General features: G+C 37.7%; 1 protein-coding gene across 3 annotated transcripts in view; it reads left to right on the top strand.

The window, feature by feature from the left end:
- DCLK1 (doublecortin like kinase 1) overlaps positions 1-6,863 on the top strand; it is a 246,495-nt gene extending 239,632 nt beyond the window's left edge. For all 3 annotated transcript variants that reach the window (XM_065829652.2, XM_065829641.2, XM_071804866.1), the window contains one exon: positions 1,960-6,863. In XM_065829652.2, the coding sequence (XP_065685724.1) occupies positions 1,960-2,017 (58 nt within the window). In that variant the 3' untranslated portion in view covers positions 2,018-6,863. The remainder of the gene's footprint in view (positions 1-1,959) is intronic.
- The last annotated feature ends 8,899 nt before the right edge of the window (positions 6,864-15,762 follow it).

Below are 15,762 nucleotides of genomic sequence, written 5' to 3'. Positions count from 1 at the left end.
GAGGAGAGTATCTTTTACCACAAGATGATGTGATGTGGTTTAAACTTTAAATAAATGCTTATTTCCTGTAAGCATAAAACATCTTTTAAATGGAAATCTGTATTTTATAGAATGGTAATATATGCCATTCTTTTCAATTTTCACACAGAATTACATACTGTATGCAGTATATTCACTGTCTGTAAAAGAGCTAGGTATTCTTCTGTTTCACATTAAAAAATAATCAAAAACTGAATTGGTTCAAGGCTGCAAAACCTAGAAGGCATTGAAAAAAACTAATTAGAGCTCTTAACCAAAAGATTAGCAGTGAACAAAGAAATTCTCAGCAGATGAGAAGTGCTGGATTTTCTAGCAGTTTGTATTTAAAACACAGGGATGAATTTATTGAAGTTTATTAGTTTGTGCCTTTAAAGTAGTGCTATGTAGGTTCTAGACACAAAAATAATAGTTCAGTGACTTAGCCTAATTAAATCCATTTGCTATAGTAGCTCTGTGCTCTTGTCCATCTCTCTGTCTCTATTACATCATTACTGGATGCTGATTGCATTATTTTAGAGCAGGGATTACCATAATTCTATTCTGCACTGGTATGATGGATTTAGTTTTCATTTTGTTCTCAAAAATATGCTGGCTATAAATACATCTCTCCTCTCCTATGAGGCTCACACTATAACTGGTAAATTTTCTAGAGAAATCAGTCAGGTGTATCTCAAAAGAAAACAATAAATCCTTTGAAGCAGAATAATGTTTTGGTTTATTCTTATCAATAGAGATTTTTGTACTAGGGACAAATTTTACAAGCCTTAGCAGTTAAACCTATTAAGTTCTCAAAGTTAGCTTTGCCTCCAGTGCCATGATCAGATATTTGTTTGCATTTTGTATGTCATCTTACTGACCACCTGCCTTTTCCTGTGTTGCCTTAAAAAGAGAAAAAAGAATCACAGACCATGTTTTAAGAAGGCAGCCCTGCTTCAGAAGGCAGTTAACTATGTGTCAAAGTGCTCTTGCTGAATCAAGGCCATCCTGTTGAACTTGTAATTTTACAGCAATGTCAGGGACTGCAGTCTAATACCCTGTCATCAAGAAAACAGCAAAACCAAGTCCCATTCTGGGTTGCAGTTTCCACTTTGTAAATGTGCCAAGGAAAGCAGAAGAAAAGATCTGGCTAGAAGTCATGGCCATGTTATTAAGACTTGCATTCTCAACAGTGGCAGAAGCTCATCAAACTATAAAGCCCATCAGGTGAACATTCTTCTTCCCCATTTCTAGACACTCAAGATAGACCTAGATAAAAGTAGTGGAGTACTTAATCTGATAGACTTTGATTAACAGGAGAAGACAGGGTGCTCAGGCTAACCAGGTCTTTCCGTCAGAGCTCTTTAGCATTCTCCCTAAGAACATCCATTGAACGGCATGAGGAGGTATCAAAGAGCTGGGCTAGTTCCCTTCATTGTTTGTTTTTCTCTCCTGTCTGACAACTTCATCACAATCCATCTTTGTTAGCCTATTGCACTGACTTGAACATGGGTGAGTGTGTATCAGCCTTCATTAGGTCAAATCAAAGACAAACGTACATCTCTGCCTTGCCTGTAGAAACAGATTTATATTTTGAGAAGGGTGGGGGAAGGTCAGTTGGTATTTGGCTTGAAATTTGAATCTGTTAAAGGATGAAATTAATAGCGTCCAGAAGTAGAACACATGGCATCCATATATATGGTACTGTATCTGCTTGATGATGTCACGCTACCTCTTAAGGTTTGGGGAAATACACTTTTGAAAGCATTTAGCTATGTTGTGGGCTCAACCTTTCAGACCTGACTGAGACAGAACAGGTTTAATTTGGTCTGAACATTTATTATCCCTGGTATTTGCAGACCACATAAAACCTCATGGTTTTCATTAGCCTTGCATTTCACACACAGCCTAATTTCATTTATTCTTATTTTATGCCCCTGCCAGACCACCGCTCTTGATAAGGAGAGGCAGGTTTTCCGACGAAGACGCAACCAGGATGTGAGGGGACGTTATAAGGCACAGCAAGCTCCACCTGAACTCAACTCCGAATCGGAAGACTATTCACCAAGTTCATCTGAGACTGTTCGCTCACCTAACTCACCCTTTTAATAAAACACTTTTACTCAAAAGTCTTGGCTTTAACCCTTTGAGACCCTGAAAATCCTTCAGGCCTGTGTGAAGTGATTACAGCTGATGTATCCAGCAGTAAATGCTGGGATGGTGGAACACAAAAGGGTGCTCACAGAACCTTTGTAAGAATAATTTCCTAATTGATTGAAATACTTGTTCTCTCTTTAGATTGCAACTTGCTGCTAATCTGATCCTCAAAGGGTTAAGGCTATTTTGCTTTTTTATTTAAAGATAGAAGCAGTGAATGTTTTCATCAGTGAAGCTAGGAACTGCAGTATGTAATTTTAGCACATGTTAACCCTCTGAGTAAATGATCACCTTAAATCTTGACAACCCACATTAGGGCTTTATTCTGGCTTTTTCGCTTTTATACGCACATATCTTTTATAGGACTCTAAAGCTCGTTGCCTATTTCTGGCCAAAAAAAAATCAAACACACTATTTCTTAGGGATTACAAATATAGGCTTTAAAAATGAAAATAAAATTAAACAAACAGTATCTTCTACAGCAGCTTGTTCTAAACCTGTATCGTACTTCCACAGGGAGTGACTGTTTTTGGAGGATATTATGCAGGCTAAATGGGAAATTTGGTTTAGGACAGACTCACAGTTTACAGAAGATGACATAATGATGGCCACCAAAGTTTGCATCCATATTATTTGCTGCTAATGACAATGCAGAGTCTTGGGAAATGGCTTGAGGACACATTCTGTCATGTAATTGTATGTAATGATCTAGTTGAGAAGTTCCTGGTTCTTTTGCATCACATTCAGAAATATACAGGCATCCTCTCAACATGACCTCATTATTCCGGGAGAGACACTTTTAAAGATTAACGTCGATGAGAATTACCCTTTAAATAAATAGAATATTTCTAAATCAGGGAAAATTCAAATAATTTAATATATATTTAAAGCCTAGACTGAATTAGTGAAAGTTTGTCATAGAATGGAGAAACTAAAAGTTATTCACCAGTTCTATTTGTAATATTTAATAAAATGAGTATTACACAGACTATACATATTTCTGTTTTGTTGAAACCTCAACACAGCATTATAGCATTTTATTTAACCATTATCCTAAAGTTGACTTCCACAGAAATATTATGCTTTGTAGACGTTTGCTTCAGAGGTGATAATTTGAAAGAAAAATTATTATAAAATCACTTGGAATTTCACTTGAATGAAAAAGGCAACTTCCAAAATGGTATTCTAAAATAAAAAAACCCAACATTATGAAATTTATACTTTCTCTTATTGCTCTTATAAAATTGAAGTTTTCTCTTCTAAAGTTGATTTTTTCTCAAAGCATTTTTTTAAAAAATCACGTGAATGTGGTTTCTTCACTCTCCTTGCCCTTTTTTTCTCTTTCTTTCTCTCTTTTTCTTTCATATCATCGAGCTAGAAATATTAATATGCTGCCCAAAAAGATATGCAAACTTTTCTGGTCTTACTGGGAAGTATAAATAACTATGGGAGGAATAGGGCAAGTTGCCCGCAGTATCATTTCCATTCTGAGTTGTGTTTGCTCATGGAACTGTCCCTACGAGCAGCTGTGGCAGCAGATGTGTACCTGCAGCTTGTTGGAGCCGGTGTGATGCTCTTTTGTGTTTCTAGTTGGAAGTGTCAGTTGGACCATATTAAAAGGAACACTGAAGTTGTTTTGTTTCTCCATCCTCTAGAATGCATCTTTCATTGTCTCAGTCATATTAAAGTATATACATTAAAAGCTCTGAAGATTTCAAATACAGGGATTGTAGCTTATGAGTCTTCACACAAGTACCCAGGTATTTCATACAGAATACAGTTTATTTCACCCAATGTTAATAACCTAGAAGTGAGACATTTAGTTGAAACTAGACCTCTGGACTTCCTTGGTGATACAGAGACATGAGAATTTACAGATTTGATTCATCTCACCTATCATGGGTGTGCATTTTAGGCAGCCCCATACTTTGATTTACCTATTGCTCTAATCACTCCATTGACTGTAGAAGGAACTGCTGACAGAAGTTTACATCAGACACCAAACTTGAGATTGTGAGTTTAGTAAAATGAATCTCACTCTAAACCATTAGGAGACTGATCTCTGAATGTATGTCCACAGGCAGAAAGCCTGTGCACAGCCTCAGTTACTTTGGAACTCAAATAACCCAAGTAAAGCAAATAGGTGTCATCTTGGAGAACTCCACAGGGTCAAGAGGTTAAAGGATAAAGGAACTACTATACTAAGTTTTCAGATTTTAGGGTTTCAGAAAGGGTTACATCTGTGGCAGATCCTTGACTGTGCCCGTCTAACCCAGAGTCACTGTGGAGAGCAGACCTGTGGTAGGCAGGGCACAACCACCACCATTGTGATGCTAAAGGTTGTGGATAACATTTGGGTAATCCAGAGATTATTCTTCCATGGACCCAAACCCTCAGTCAAGGTAAATTCCCCCTTGCCATCTACCTACATCAAGATATGGCACATGCTTTTGCAGCATTGCCCCTCGCACATCATATCACAGGCCTCCTTTTAGAAGAGCTACAACTCAGCCATATAAATGCAAGGCATGTATTTGGTAATAAAAAAAGTCCATTAATACCACATGCTCCTTGACTCTTGGGAAAGTTTGGCAGTCTTAAAGCAAAGGCTGATGTTCACTCTTCTTAATTAGAAAGGGAAGTCAGGAGAAAAAAAATATATACTTCACCTTATGCATGAGAAATATTATTAAAAATATAATCTGGGATTTTCCTGTCAACAATGCTTTGAAATACAGGGCTATCATTAAAATAAGAAGTTTGGCTCCTTCATCTTATGTCATCTTGTACTATTTAAAATGTATGTAAAAATAATCCTGGATCTTGAAATCCCTACTCATCAACAAGTTTCTCATCTTTTGTTCATGTTTTATGAACATAACTAAAAAATATTTATTTTAAGTTGGTTTTAGATCTGTGAGAGATTGGGTTTCAAATTGCTGATAGCCTCTTTTTAGGATTCAAGGAAAGGTATCCAAATATTTAAACTGTTTGAAAAGTGGTTTCCATAATTATTTTAAATATACCCATATATTTTTTTAAATATAAACATATATATGTATATACATATATGGTTTCATGGAAATAATAATGGTTCAGCCTTGTTTGGCAGCAACTACCCATTTTCTTGTCTAACCTCTCAATTCCTGGGGGTAAGTGAAGACAGAATACGTGGCCCTAAAATACTTGGAACACCAGTGGAAAAAAAGAAATCAAAGAAAACAGACTATTTCTAATGTGATAATCTGGGAGAGCACATAGAGCACTGTGGTCATTTTACTGTAATACATACCAGTCCTCCTGACTTCTTTCTTCATTTTCTATTTAAATCATTGCATCATATTGGTGCTAAATGTGACAACATTTTTTTTTAATGCTTATTACATATAGAAAGCAAACTTCCTCCCACCAAGCCTATGTGGTTAGATGAGATGGATGGCAGTTGTGGTAGGCACCGTCTATCACCAAGGAGATGGAAAGACACTTCAAAAGGGTGATTGAGGTCATCTAAAATTTGGTCCCTGGAAGTGCCTGTCCATCTGATTTTAGTATTAACAGAAGAGTAGAATAGAGTCACTTCCAGTTTAATTCCTCTCAGTTAAATATGAGTAGAGATAATGTGGACTCCAAGCTAAGTGCAATATTCTAGTGAACTCGCGTGCAGTAAGCAAACTTTTATGTCAAAATGTAGTACTGATAGGTGATAGCACAGGATTAGTTAAATGCTACAGAGCTGGTTGTTGTCTCATTTGGATGTATCCATCTAAGAGTTAAGCATCTAATCTAGGGCAATCATCTAAGCTTCTCTTATAGTTGCTAGAGACAGGCTTCTCTAGTGGATAATTAAAATTCTAGGATGGATGCATTGCTCACTAGGTGAGGTGCCTAGCTCTGAGATATTTAGAACACGATGTATTAAATAATGAGATATAAATTAATATTTCTGTAAGTTACAATTTTCATAGCATTAATGTAGAAAAAGTCCAGAATACTATGAGTCTACTCAGAGGGTTAACAGAAAAACACTAGGCATGCTGATTACATTGGTGTATCCAAACTGCTTTGCTTTTTTAGCCAGTGTTTGCTGATTTTTTCAGAAAATTCTTGAAAAATTTCAAGTTTGAAATAATTTAAGTGTTGTTGTTTAAGAAATTTCTATAACCAAATTAATCTTATTTTTAGCTTAACTTATCACAGGAATAATATGTATCATTGATGCAGTGTAAGTCTGTAGTTATCAATTTTATTAATTCCACAAGTGATTCCAGAAACCTCTCTTTTTTTAAGTACTTACTATAGAGCTTACAATGGTGGCATAGGTGACTGAGACTGTCTTTCTTATTGGTAAACAAACAATATTGTAATTTCAGGAAAGTCCTAAGAATCAGCTTTTCAGTTTGGTAGTGTACTAGTTAGGGGAAAGCTATCCATGACATGCATTGTGTAAATCATCTTTGTAGATGAAGATTGTTCATATTAATGAACACATTCTTTTTTCCTTGACATTGTAGCAGAAACTGTTTACTTGTTAATGAACAACCAATACATTAATTTGCTTCAGACTGTTAGAGGGGAAAGTGAGATTCCAGTCATTGACAATGTTATTGCTTTACAGTAGCCCTCATCTAATTTAAATGTGGTGCATACTACAATAAGCAAAGCCAAACCTGTGAATAAACTCCTGAAAAAGCCTGGTGGGTCTTTATTCAGTTGGGTGCTCACATACAGCAGCATGTGACAGCAGGACGGCTTTAAAGAATTGTTGAAATGAAAGCGATATATCCACAAATAAGAGTTAAATTGCAATCCTTTCCCTATGGGGCATATATGTTTAAAAATGAAAAAAAATAAAAATAAAAAGAATAAAAGAAAAATTGGCTCAGAGGTTTGCAGTGCTACTATATTACCACAAGGCAAGTACATTAAATCATTGTTATTTGCTAGCCTGGGGTATATGTTAGAAAATGGCATCTTTTTTATTTCATTTAGATTGTGGGCAGGGAGAGCTTTCCTAATGTTATTGCAGTGCCCGCTAGTGCTGCCATGGTTAAGGCTGTGTTGGTATTTCCATTATAAACTCTTGGTCTCCGAGGTTTTTAATTTGATCGTAAAAATTTGCTTCAGGCAGGAACTTGGCATACAATTTTTCAGCTCAGAGTTATTCTTTTCCTAAGATATGAGGGAAATCAGCTTGACCTTTTCAACGTTTATTTTCTAAGTGTACACAAACATTCACACACACATACAAATGGGAGCAGCCTCAACAAAGACCGTTTTATGCAGCTTATTTCAGATGTGTTACATTTTCAGGCAGATCTCGCAGGTCTTAACTACAAAGGTGACAGCTCAGAATTTTTGGACATTTTGAAAACCAGGGAGAAAACTCAGAGAAAACTTGATCTAGAGGAAAAATATTCCACATGTGGGAGAGCTTTATTTCAACGTGACAAGCATTTAAACTTGCACAGCAATGGGTATGCATATACACCCTGCTGAGTGCGTATGTAGTTCCTAAACCCATTAGTTTGAGTCATTCCACGTAGAAAATGCTAAACGTGAATATGCTGAATTTCCTTTTAAGACTGGGAGAAGAAGGAATTTCGTCCCATGTTTTAGAGTAGCACCATGGACAAAGCTGGTGTTACAGCAGCCAAAAAGGTCCACAAAAAGAATCAAAGGAATATGTTTTCTCTTAAGGGGAAGAAATTGTCTGAATAAGACAGGGTTGAAAGCTCACATGGAATAAGAAGGGTATTAAAGCAGTTTAAAAAGCATAAGTACGGAATCATTAGAAAACTATAAAAGTGCAAGGGAGCCACGCAGTGCTATGCATCCATGTGCGGAGCCAATCAGCTGCTAATCTGGAGCAAATTTACAGCTACAAACAGGCATAATTAATATACAAATCAAACACACCCAGCAGCAGATGGAATTGAAATCCAAGTTCTTTTAGCAAACATAACACAGACCTCTTCCTCATATATTCACTAAATGAGACCGTGTGTAGCTGTTTGAAGTAGTGTTACATACAGGCTAGTGGAGAAATTAAATGTTTTTAAAAAATGACTGGTTGTTTTGTTTTTTTTTTTTTTTAGTACCAATTCTACAGCATGTTTCTACCTTAATGGGTCCTTTTGGGAAACGACAGCTTTCAAAAAGTGTTGTCCATGCATTTTATACCTGTCTGCATATATACTTGGGTAGTCTATTCCAAACAGCTTCAGTAAGAATTGAGTTGCCATATTGAGGTTTCACATTACCTGTGGTTTTCTGCAGCTGTGGCCAGAGGAAGGAACAAAGCATCCATGAAATAAAGAGTTCATGGAATCACACACTTGTAACGGAGATGTCTTCCCAGTCAGTGATTGACTTGAGTCATGAACAACAGAGCTTAGTGATTTCCAAAAGTCTTCAGCCTACCTAAGTGAGTGAGGAAGGGACACTGGACAGAGTTGTGCCATTTCTTGGCATCTGCCTGCCTGGGTACCCAGAACCTACAGAACAGTCTAGCTGCATGGCCAGCACTCCTGCACATTTTGTCAAGCCATGAGCAGAGATCAGGTTGGGAAAATAACTGGTTTAGCTAAATGAGTGAGCTAGAAATTAGGCTGTGTGTCAAACACAAAACTGGTAGAAGTTAGCCATGATAGACCTAGACTGGGAAAGAAGATGATTTCTGACCAATTTCTCAAACACATTTTAGAAGATTTTTTCTCCAATAGAACTATTTGAGCCAAAAAACTTCAACTGATTTTCAGGAGGAACTTGATCTGTTGATGAGAAACTTTCTTCTTGAGGTGCTTCTATTACATCCTAGTACGCACTTCCTGTTGTAGGAAAACTTCAGATTCAGAAAATCAGAAGAAACCTTGTATTTCTATGTTCCTAACAGATTTTGAAGCTAGTGGTGGGAGTTATTCATAGACATATAATTTTAAGTGTCTGGATAAAACAGCAGTGATGAAAAAGAAGCCTAGTTTGCTTTCAAGAGGAACTGGCAACACTACTATGACTGCTGCTGCTGCTACTACTACTACTAGTACCACCACCATTGCTGTTGAGAGGTAGTAACTTTTTTTTAACTACACATCTCCATAAGGTGCCTGGAATGCTTCAACATCTGATAATGCAACCAGAAGGGTCCTATATGAATAACAGCAGCTATAAATTTATCTTCTTTATAAACAGAATGCCCACAAATATTGAAGCTGAGGTCCACAATATGGTGAGAGCTTGAGAACTGGTAAGAGAGAAATTGGTAAACTGAGAAAGATTATTATTTACAATGTATAAAGACAATGGATCATATGCCCAAGGGAATGCTTGGTGCAGGATCTTGCAAAGGAGAGCAATAGATGTTTTGTCCTTAGCAAATCCAAGCACATAGGAAAAGGCAAATAAGCCTTTAAGATAGGAACTTCTAAAACTTTTACATTCATTGTGAATCTTAACTAGTTGTAGTCTTTGTGAAATTACTTCAGTGCAATAGGGAATTAAAATTTAAGGCAGGTAAGATCAGATCTTGACAACTTGCCATTGATAGCTAAGAGATGGAAGGAATCAAATAGACTGACTGATGCTAAAACCAGAAGTAGTTCAGGAAAGGCGTTTTGAAAGAGATGTGATGTGAAAAAAAGGAGGAGGAGGACTCTTGCATAATTCCCATGGGCCAATTTATCATTTGCCATTTGTGCTGATCTTTGGTGTCTTCTCTGAGGGGAAAAAATTACTCAAATTGATCCAAGGTTAAAGACATATCCGCTATAACTTTTTTAAAATTTTATTTTATTAAGGAATTAATAATAACCTTTTATATTCTGCCTGAAAGAAAATTGTTAAAGGATTAGTTGAGTGTGAAATTAAATGCCGCTTTTCTCATTCATGCTAAAAAGCTATCTAAGGAAGTGGTGGCCTTTAAAAAACTCTCTAAGTTATTTCAATTCGGAAAAATTTTATTTGTTTTGAAAAGTAAGAAACTTAGGAATTGTTGTGTGGTTTGAATGGCATAGGCGAATATTTAATTTTCAAGGTACAAATTAAATAATTTATTGATGACACATATTGCTGCAAAAATTAAGAGGAGAGCCAAGTGTCATTTTTCAAATGCTGCCATTTATGCTAGTAAATGTAAATGAACTGGAATGAGATCTGATATTATCACCTTAACTTATGAACTAAGTTTTAAAGTTATTGCTTAATTTTATGTAGAATACTTGCTCTAAAATGGTAATAAAAGAGTAAAAAAGGACAAATCACTTAATAGTTCAGTTCTAGTCTCAAATTCTAATGAGCTCATGTTTCTTGAACAGATAAGCATTACAATATACTTCAATTTAGTCATCACAAGCAAGCCACTGAGGAGTTACATCCAGCTGCATTCCTGAGAAGCTGTGCACAGGCTTTAAAAATTAGTAATGCAGCCATATCCTAGTTTTCCCACATAAACCTCTGCACAAAACTGAGTCTTGATGAATATGATTATTAAAAAAACGAAACAAACTGTTCAAAAAATTTGCACTTCATATTAATTTCCCAGCACAGGATGTAAGTTTGGATAAGCTTATGGAAATCAAATACAGTTGTGGACTGACAGCCTTTGTATCTGGTGCCCTTCAACGCTATGCATAACAGCTCTCATGAGAAATGTGAATACTATTTTACAGTGGAAGCCTGCTAAATCCCACTAATGACTGGAAGATTCATTGTAAATTGGTTGGATTTTGGGAATTAGCAGGTGAGCGCAAAAATGTAATAAAGGACCAGAGTATAATGCATTGCATAGTGTACTTTTTCATTTGTTCTGACAATTGATTTAGTTTTAATTTCATACTTCATACATTATCAGCAAGTGTGCTGGATTGTAAAAGCTACGAATAAGGAGTCTGAGTAACATGAGATCCCACCAGGGCTCTCTGATTATTTTTGCTGAAAGGCAGAAAAAGTGCTATTTTATCTATGTTGATAAAAGCGTGTATTTTATCCTATTCTAATTTACAAGTTAATAGTTGCTATTTAACAGCTGGCTCATGGAATGGCTCTTGATGCAAGAGATAGCTGCAATACTAAAGACTAATATTTAGTCTTTCTAGAAGGTGAATTTTTGTGTTCACAGAGATTATAAACTTACAACAGGGTTATAGACATGCGGTTACCTTCCCTTTTGGACTTTATCTTCCCAAAGAGTGTGTCCTCCATCTTACTGGCAACACAAGATTTTGGCATCCTGAATTGAAATCTAGTGATTCGTGAACACCATAAACCGTCATGAACATTCATTGTTTTCAAACAAAACAGCCTCTTCTCTGCCTCCTTTCACACACCTCCAGGTCACACATATCTTTCTCCTTCCTATGCTCCCTTTCTCTCATGCAGTGCAAATGTTGTGCATCTGTGTGGTAAAACAGATCAGGGAAACTGCTTCAGGGGAATAAATAAGTTTTACCCTGTATTAATTAACTGGTTCTGTTCATTGCTCTGATACATCAGCAGGCAAGGAAAAAGGGTATGAAAAAGTGACTGCTGCAGTGGGATGATCGGACTACTTTCAACAGCAGGGATGGCCTAAAGTGTAAAAGAGAGTAAGGGGTGAAGTTCAAAACCAAATGCATTGTGTCTGCTGGGATGAAATTCTACACTGTGGTTTTTATATCTGGATCTTTCAAAACATTTTTATTTTGAATAAACCAAAAGAATGGGGTGATGTGAAAAAAATATTACAGTAACAAAAGAAGACTTGAAAGAAGCTGTGTCATTTGTGTTAAACATTACATACTCTCAGTAAAACTGGACTGTGTGGAGAGGAGGCATGGTGTTGCCTTCAGATTGCCTACATGCTTTAGGTTTTTCCAGTGCTTTCTAAAGGACAATGATTGAAGACACACTCTGACTCCATTTTGCAGTTACTTGCCCCAGGGTGAGAAATTACATATAGCTTTATTGTTTGTTCCCACTTAACCTTCAAGATGGGAAAAGGCGTTTGCTAGAAACCTTAAGCCTAGATGCTGCCCTGGTCGTAGATTTTTGCTCTGCCCCAGAGCTGCGCTGCCTGGGCAGTATTTTCCCCTTATCATGGTGTAGACAGGAAACTAAAACCTGGTCCTCTGTGCACCAGCAGACAGGCTTTGCACTGCGGGGCTCTGCCAGAAAACAGCAGCAGCCCTGAGGCTCCTCTGCCCTGTATGGTCATCACCAGCTTCCCACAAGGTAAAAATTGATGGTGCCTTAAATGCCATTTAGTCTGGCTACATAAGTGCCAGTGAATTCTTCTTTATGAAACATACTTGAACCAATTATAATTACAGAAGACTCACTTGTACAAAGGGACTGAAAAATGCAGCTGTTGGGGTGCTGCTTTGTTGCCTATTATGTGCATTTGCCAGACATCAGGCAGCAAATAGGGATCCTGTGAGTGGCTTGCAAATCAGTAGTAAATGGTCATAACCAAATCTTCCCTAGAAAGCAGATGGATTTGGGGTTTGAGTTTTGCTTTTATTTTTCTAGAGCAGGAAACTCAAACACCACCAGTTACTTGTTTCTATTATGTTCAAGGAAATGGAACCTTGGAAACCAAATCAAAACAAAGAAATGACAACAAAACAAAACAAACACAAACACACTCTTCACCCTCCTCCCCCCCCCAAAAAAAAAAGAAAGAAAGAAAAAAAAAATAAAATGAAGACTAGCAGCATTACAACGAAGAACTATCAAAATCCTATCAGGTTTCTCCTCTTTAGGCAACAGGCAGATAAGGAAGACAGAAAAATTCTCCAGACTGAGAAATCACCTGAATGAAAACCTTGGTAATTCACTATTCATTTCTCTTCATGTAACATGGAGCTTGGATTGGTTTTTTACGTGCAATTGCCACATAATCAAATCTATGGTTCCACAACATTCCAGGATACCCCCCAAATTAACATGTTTTTACAGCAGTCATAGGTAGGAGTAACAAAATACACAAGTAGCAAATTTAATGAATGTCATTACAACCAGGAAGTTAAACTTTTAGCATTTGCCTAATATCAGAGGTTGCTGGATTTTTGGTCAAAACCATGGATTTGCATGTATTTATTTGAGTAGATAGATACTGAACTTTGAAATATAGCAAGTTTCATTATGCAATGTAGTAAAAAAAGACTTCTCTGGTCCAAGGCTTCTCAAATCACCTGCATAGAGAGAAATCAATTTATTCTTTTCCGTGAGACACCTGAAAAGATAAATCCACTGACCCTGAAAATAGATCTCTTTTTATTCTTGGCCACATCCGTAATCCTCCTTTCTTAATGGCTGGAAAAAAAAAAAAAAGTCATAATTAATATGCCACTAGAGAGTTTTCATTATTTCTTCAGAATTACTTCTTAATTTACTAGATTAGCCTGAATAAGTAATGAATTTGTCAGTTCCAGTTTTTCCTTAAGAATATGAAATATCTCATTTTTGACCAGGCAACACTGAATTAAAATGCAACTGAGGAAGACATTTTGGCCTAGATTTCTTTTGTTAAAAATCCTTTAAAACCATTTTCTTAATGCACATCTAATCACTGAAGGCTGCAGAGCCCCACAGGCCCTCTCTACCTGCCGACTTTGCAACCACAGAGCTGGAAGCGAAGCACAGAGAGCCAGCAAAGTATTCCCCCTGCACTCAGAGCCACGATATAAAGGGAGGAAGGGTGTTGTCGACCAGAATCCTGCTATGGCACAGCAATTCAGTCATTTACAGAAATGCTGGGTTGAAGTGCCATGAAAGATCTGCAATCACTCTCCTGCAGAAGCAGTCCCTTCCATTGGCTGCAGGAAAAGCGAATCCTGATATGTTTTTTTTTTTTCCCTCGATATAGTTCCAGTTTTCTGTGCATCAGTGAAGAATGCCATCCTTCTTTCATGAGTTTGTAGCAGAAAAGTTTCATGTTGTTTCTGCGTTCAGTTTGTGACGGTTCCGTTTGTGACTTTTGCCTTTCATGTTTTTGTTGCTAAGAAAACACCTGTGGGTAATTAATTACAATATTTTCTTCTAATTGTGAGTCCATAATGGATCAGAAAGTGTCATCCTCTTCTCTTTACATGTCAGTAGAAACTGATCCTCATTCCTGGCTGTCTTTCCCATTTCACCCAAATAGATTAGTTAAGTAGCTAACTCACTGACTGCATGTATTAATGTGTTCAGTAGCCTAATTTGTGTAAAATATGCAGTGGTTGCCATTAAAATGTCAACCTTTACCCCTTATAACAGCTAGGCTTAGAAGGGAGACTTGTAGTTTTCTGTCTGTAGCTCAAGGTTGATGGTACCATAATTGCCATAGGTGGAAATTTTCTGAGGCCATCAGAAAGGTTTAATGAACAGATGTGTGCCTGTATGGGGACAAATATGGGCAGAAACTGGCTTGTTCTGCCCTGAGGCTGCTGGTCAATCTCTGAGAGAGGCTGAGGACTCAATCAGTCTTAGGAGCTGGAGTGGGGTGTAGATTGGTATACACACACACACATATATAAAATGATAAATGGAGAAAGCCAAACCACAAATAACCATGTGGCACTGAAATACCTAGAGACCAGCAGTTCACAAATCAAGACAATATACCCAGGGAAGAGTGATGAGCTGAAAAGGAGAGCACAAAAACCTAACATGCTGTGAACCAAGCAAAAGTTTCCAGACTGCAGGATTTCAGTGACTCACGCTCTAAAAGGTTTGGCAGTACAGGAGCTGGTGAGAGATGGTCGGCTGCTCTGGCTGCAGAGCATTTCATGCTGCACAAGTGTGCAAATAATGTAGTGATGGTGAGGTGTAATGCTGTACAGGGAGGAGTGGGCAGCTGGCTTGCACAGACTGTGCCAGTATGGGAACAGGAGCTGGCTGTCCCAGCTCTCCATTTGAAAGGACTAGACTTCATGTTTTCCACTTGATTTCCAAACCCATGGATTTTTCTTTTAGGCCAAATGCAGAGGTGACAGCTGCTTTTATTTTAACCGCCTGTCTACACCTCTGATGTTGTGTCTATGCTACAGGGTTATGCTCTGCTCAGGGGAGACTTCACTGCAGCTGGCACAGAGGAAGCACTGAAACACATCAAACAGATGCAGGTTTTTAGAAGTAAAGTTCTAGCAGCCTCCGGTGAGTCTGTGCAACTATTGACATCCAGAAACTTTTCAACTTGCCCAGATCACAGGAGCAGTATGTGGCCTTTCTCTGACCCCAGCATCAGCTTAGTGGCCAATTTTACATCCTCGAAACAGAACACAGAGGTAGTAGAGCTCTTCAAAGAAACAATGGGAAAATGAGCTGTCAGTTTGGACAACCAAAGCCTATGTGATGGCCAAGATCTTGTTCATTTGTTAACTTTTAAGCTTGTGCGAGGTGTTCTTTAGAGAGATGGTGGTCTGTGCAGAGGGGTGGCAGCCGGCTCCTCTGGGAGCAGTGCCAACTTCTCCAACAAGCCATGGAGCCTGCAGAAACAGGGAAACTGCTGAAAGCAGCAAGGAACAGACACGACCTGAGCTTGAGGGTGACAGAAAGAGCATCTGGAGGAACAAAATGTGCTGGGCAGTGTTTGCTATGACAAAAAAAGCCATGGAGTTGGCTGAAGCAGTAGTT

The sequence above is a fragment of the Patagioenas fasciata genome, chromosome 1 (genome assembly GCF_037038585.1).
Source record: "Patagioenas fasciata isolate bPatFas1 chromosome 1, bPatFas1.hap1, whole genome shotgun sequence".
Lineage (NCBI taxonomy): Eukaryota > Metazoa > Chordata > Aves > Columbiformes > Columbidae > Patagioenas > Patagioenas fasciata.
The sequence above is the reverse complement of the archived record's forward strand: the minus strand, read 5'-3'. Positions and strand labels throughout refer to the sequence as shown.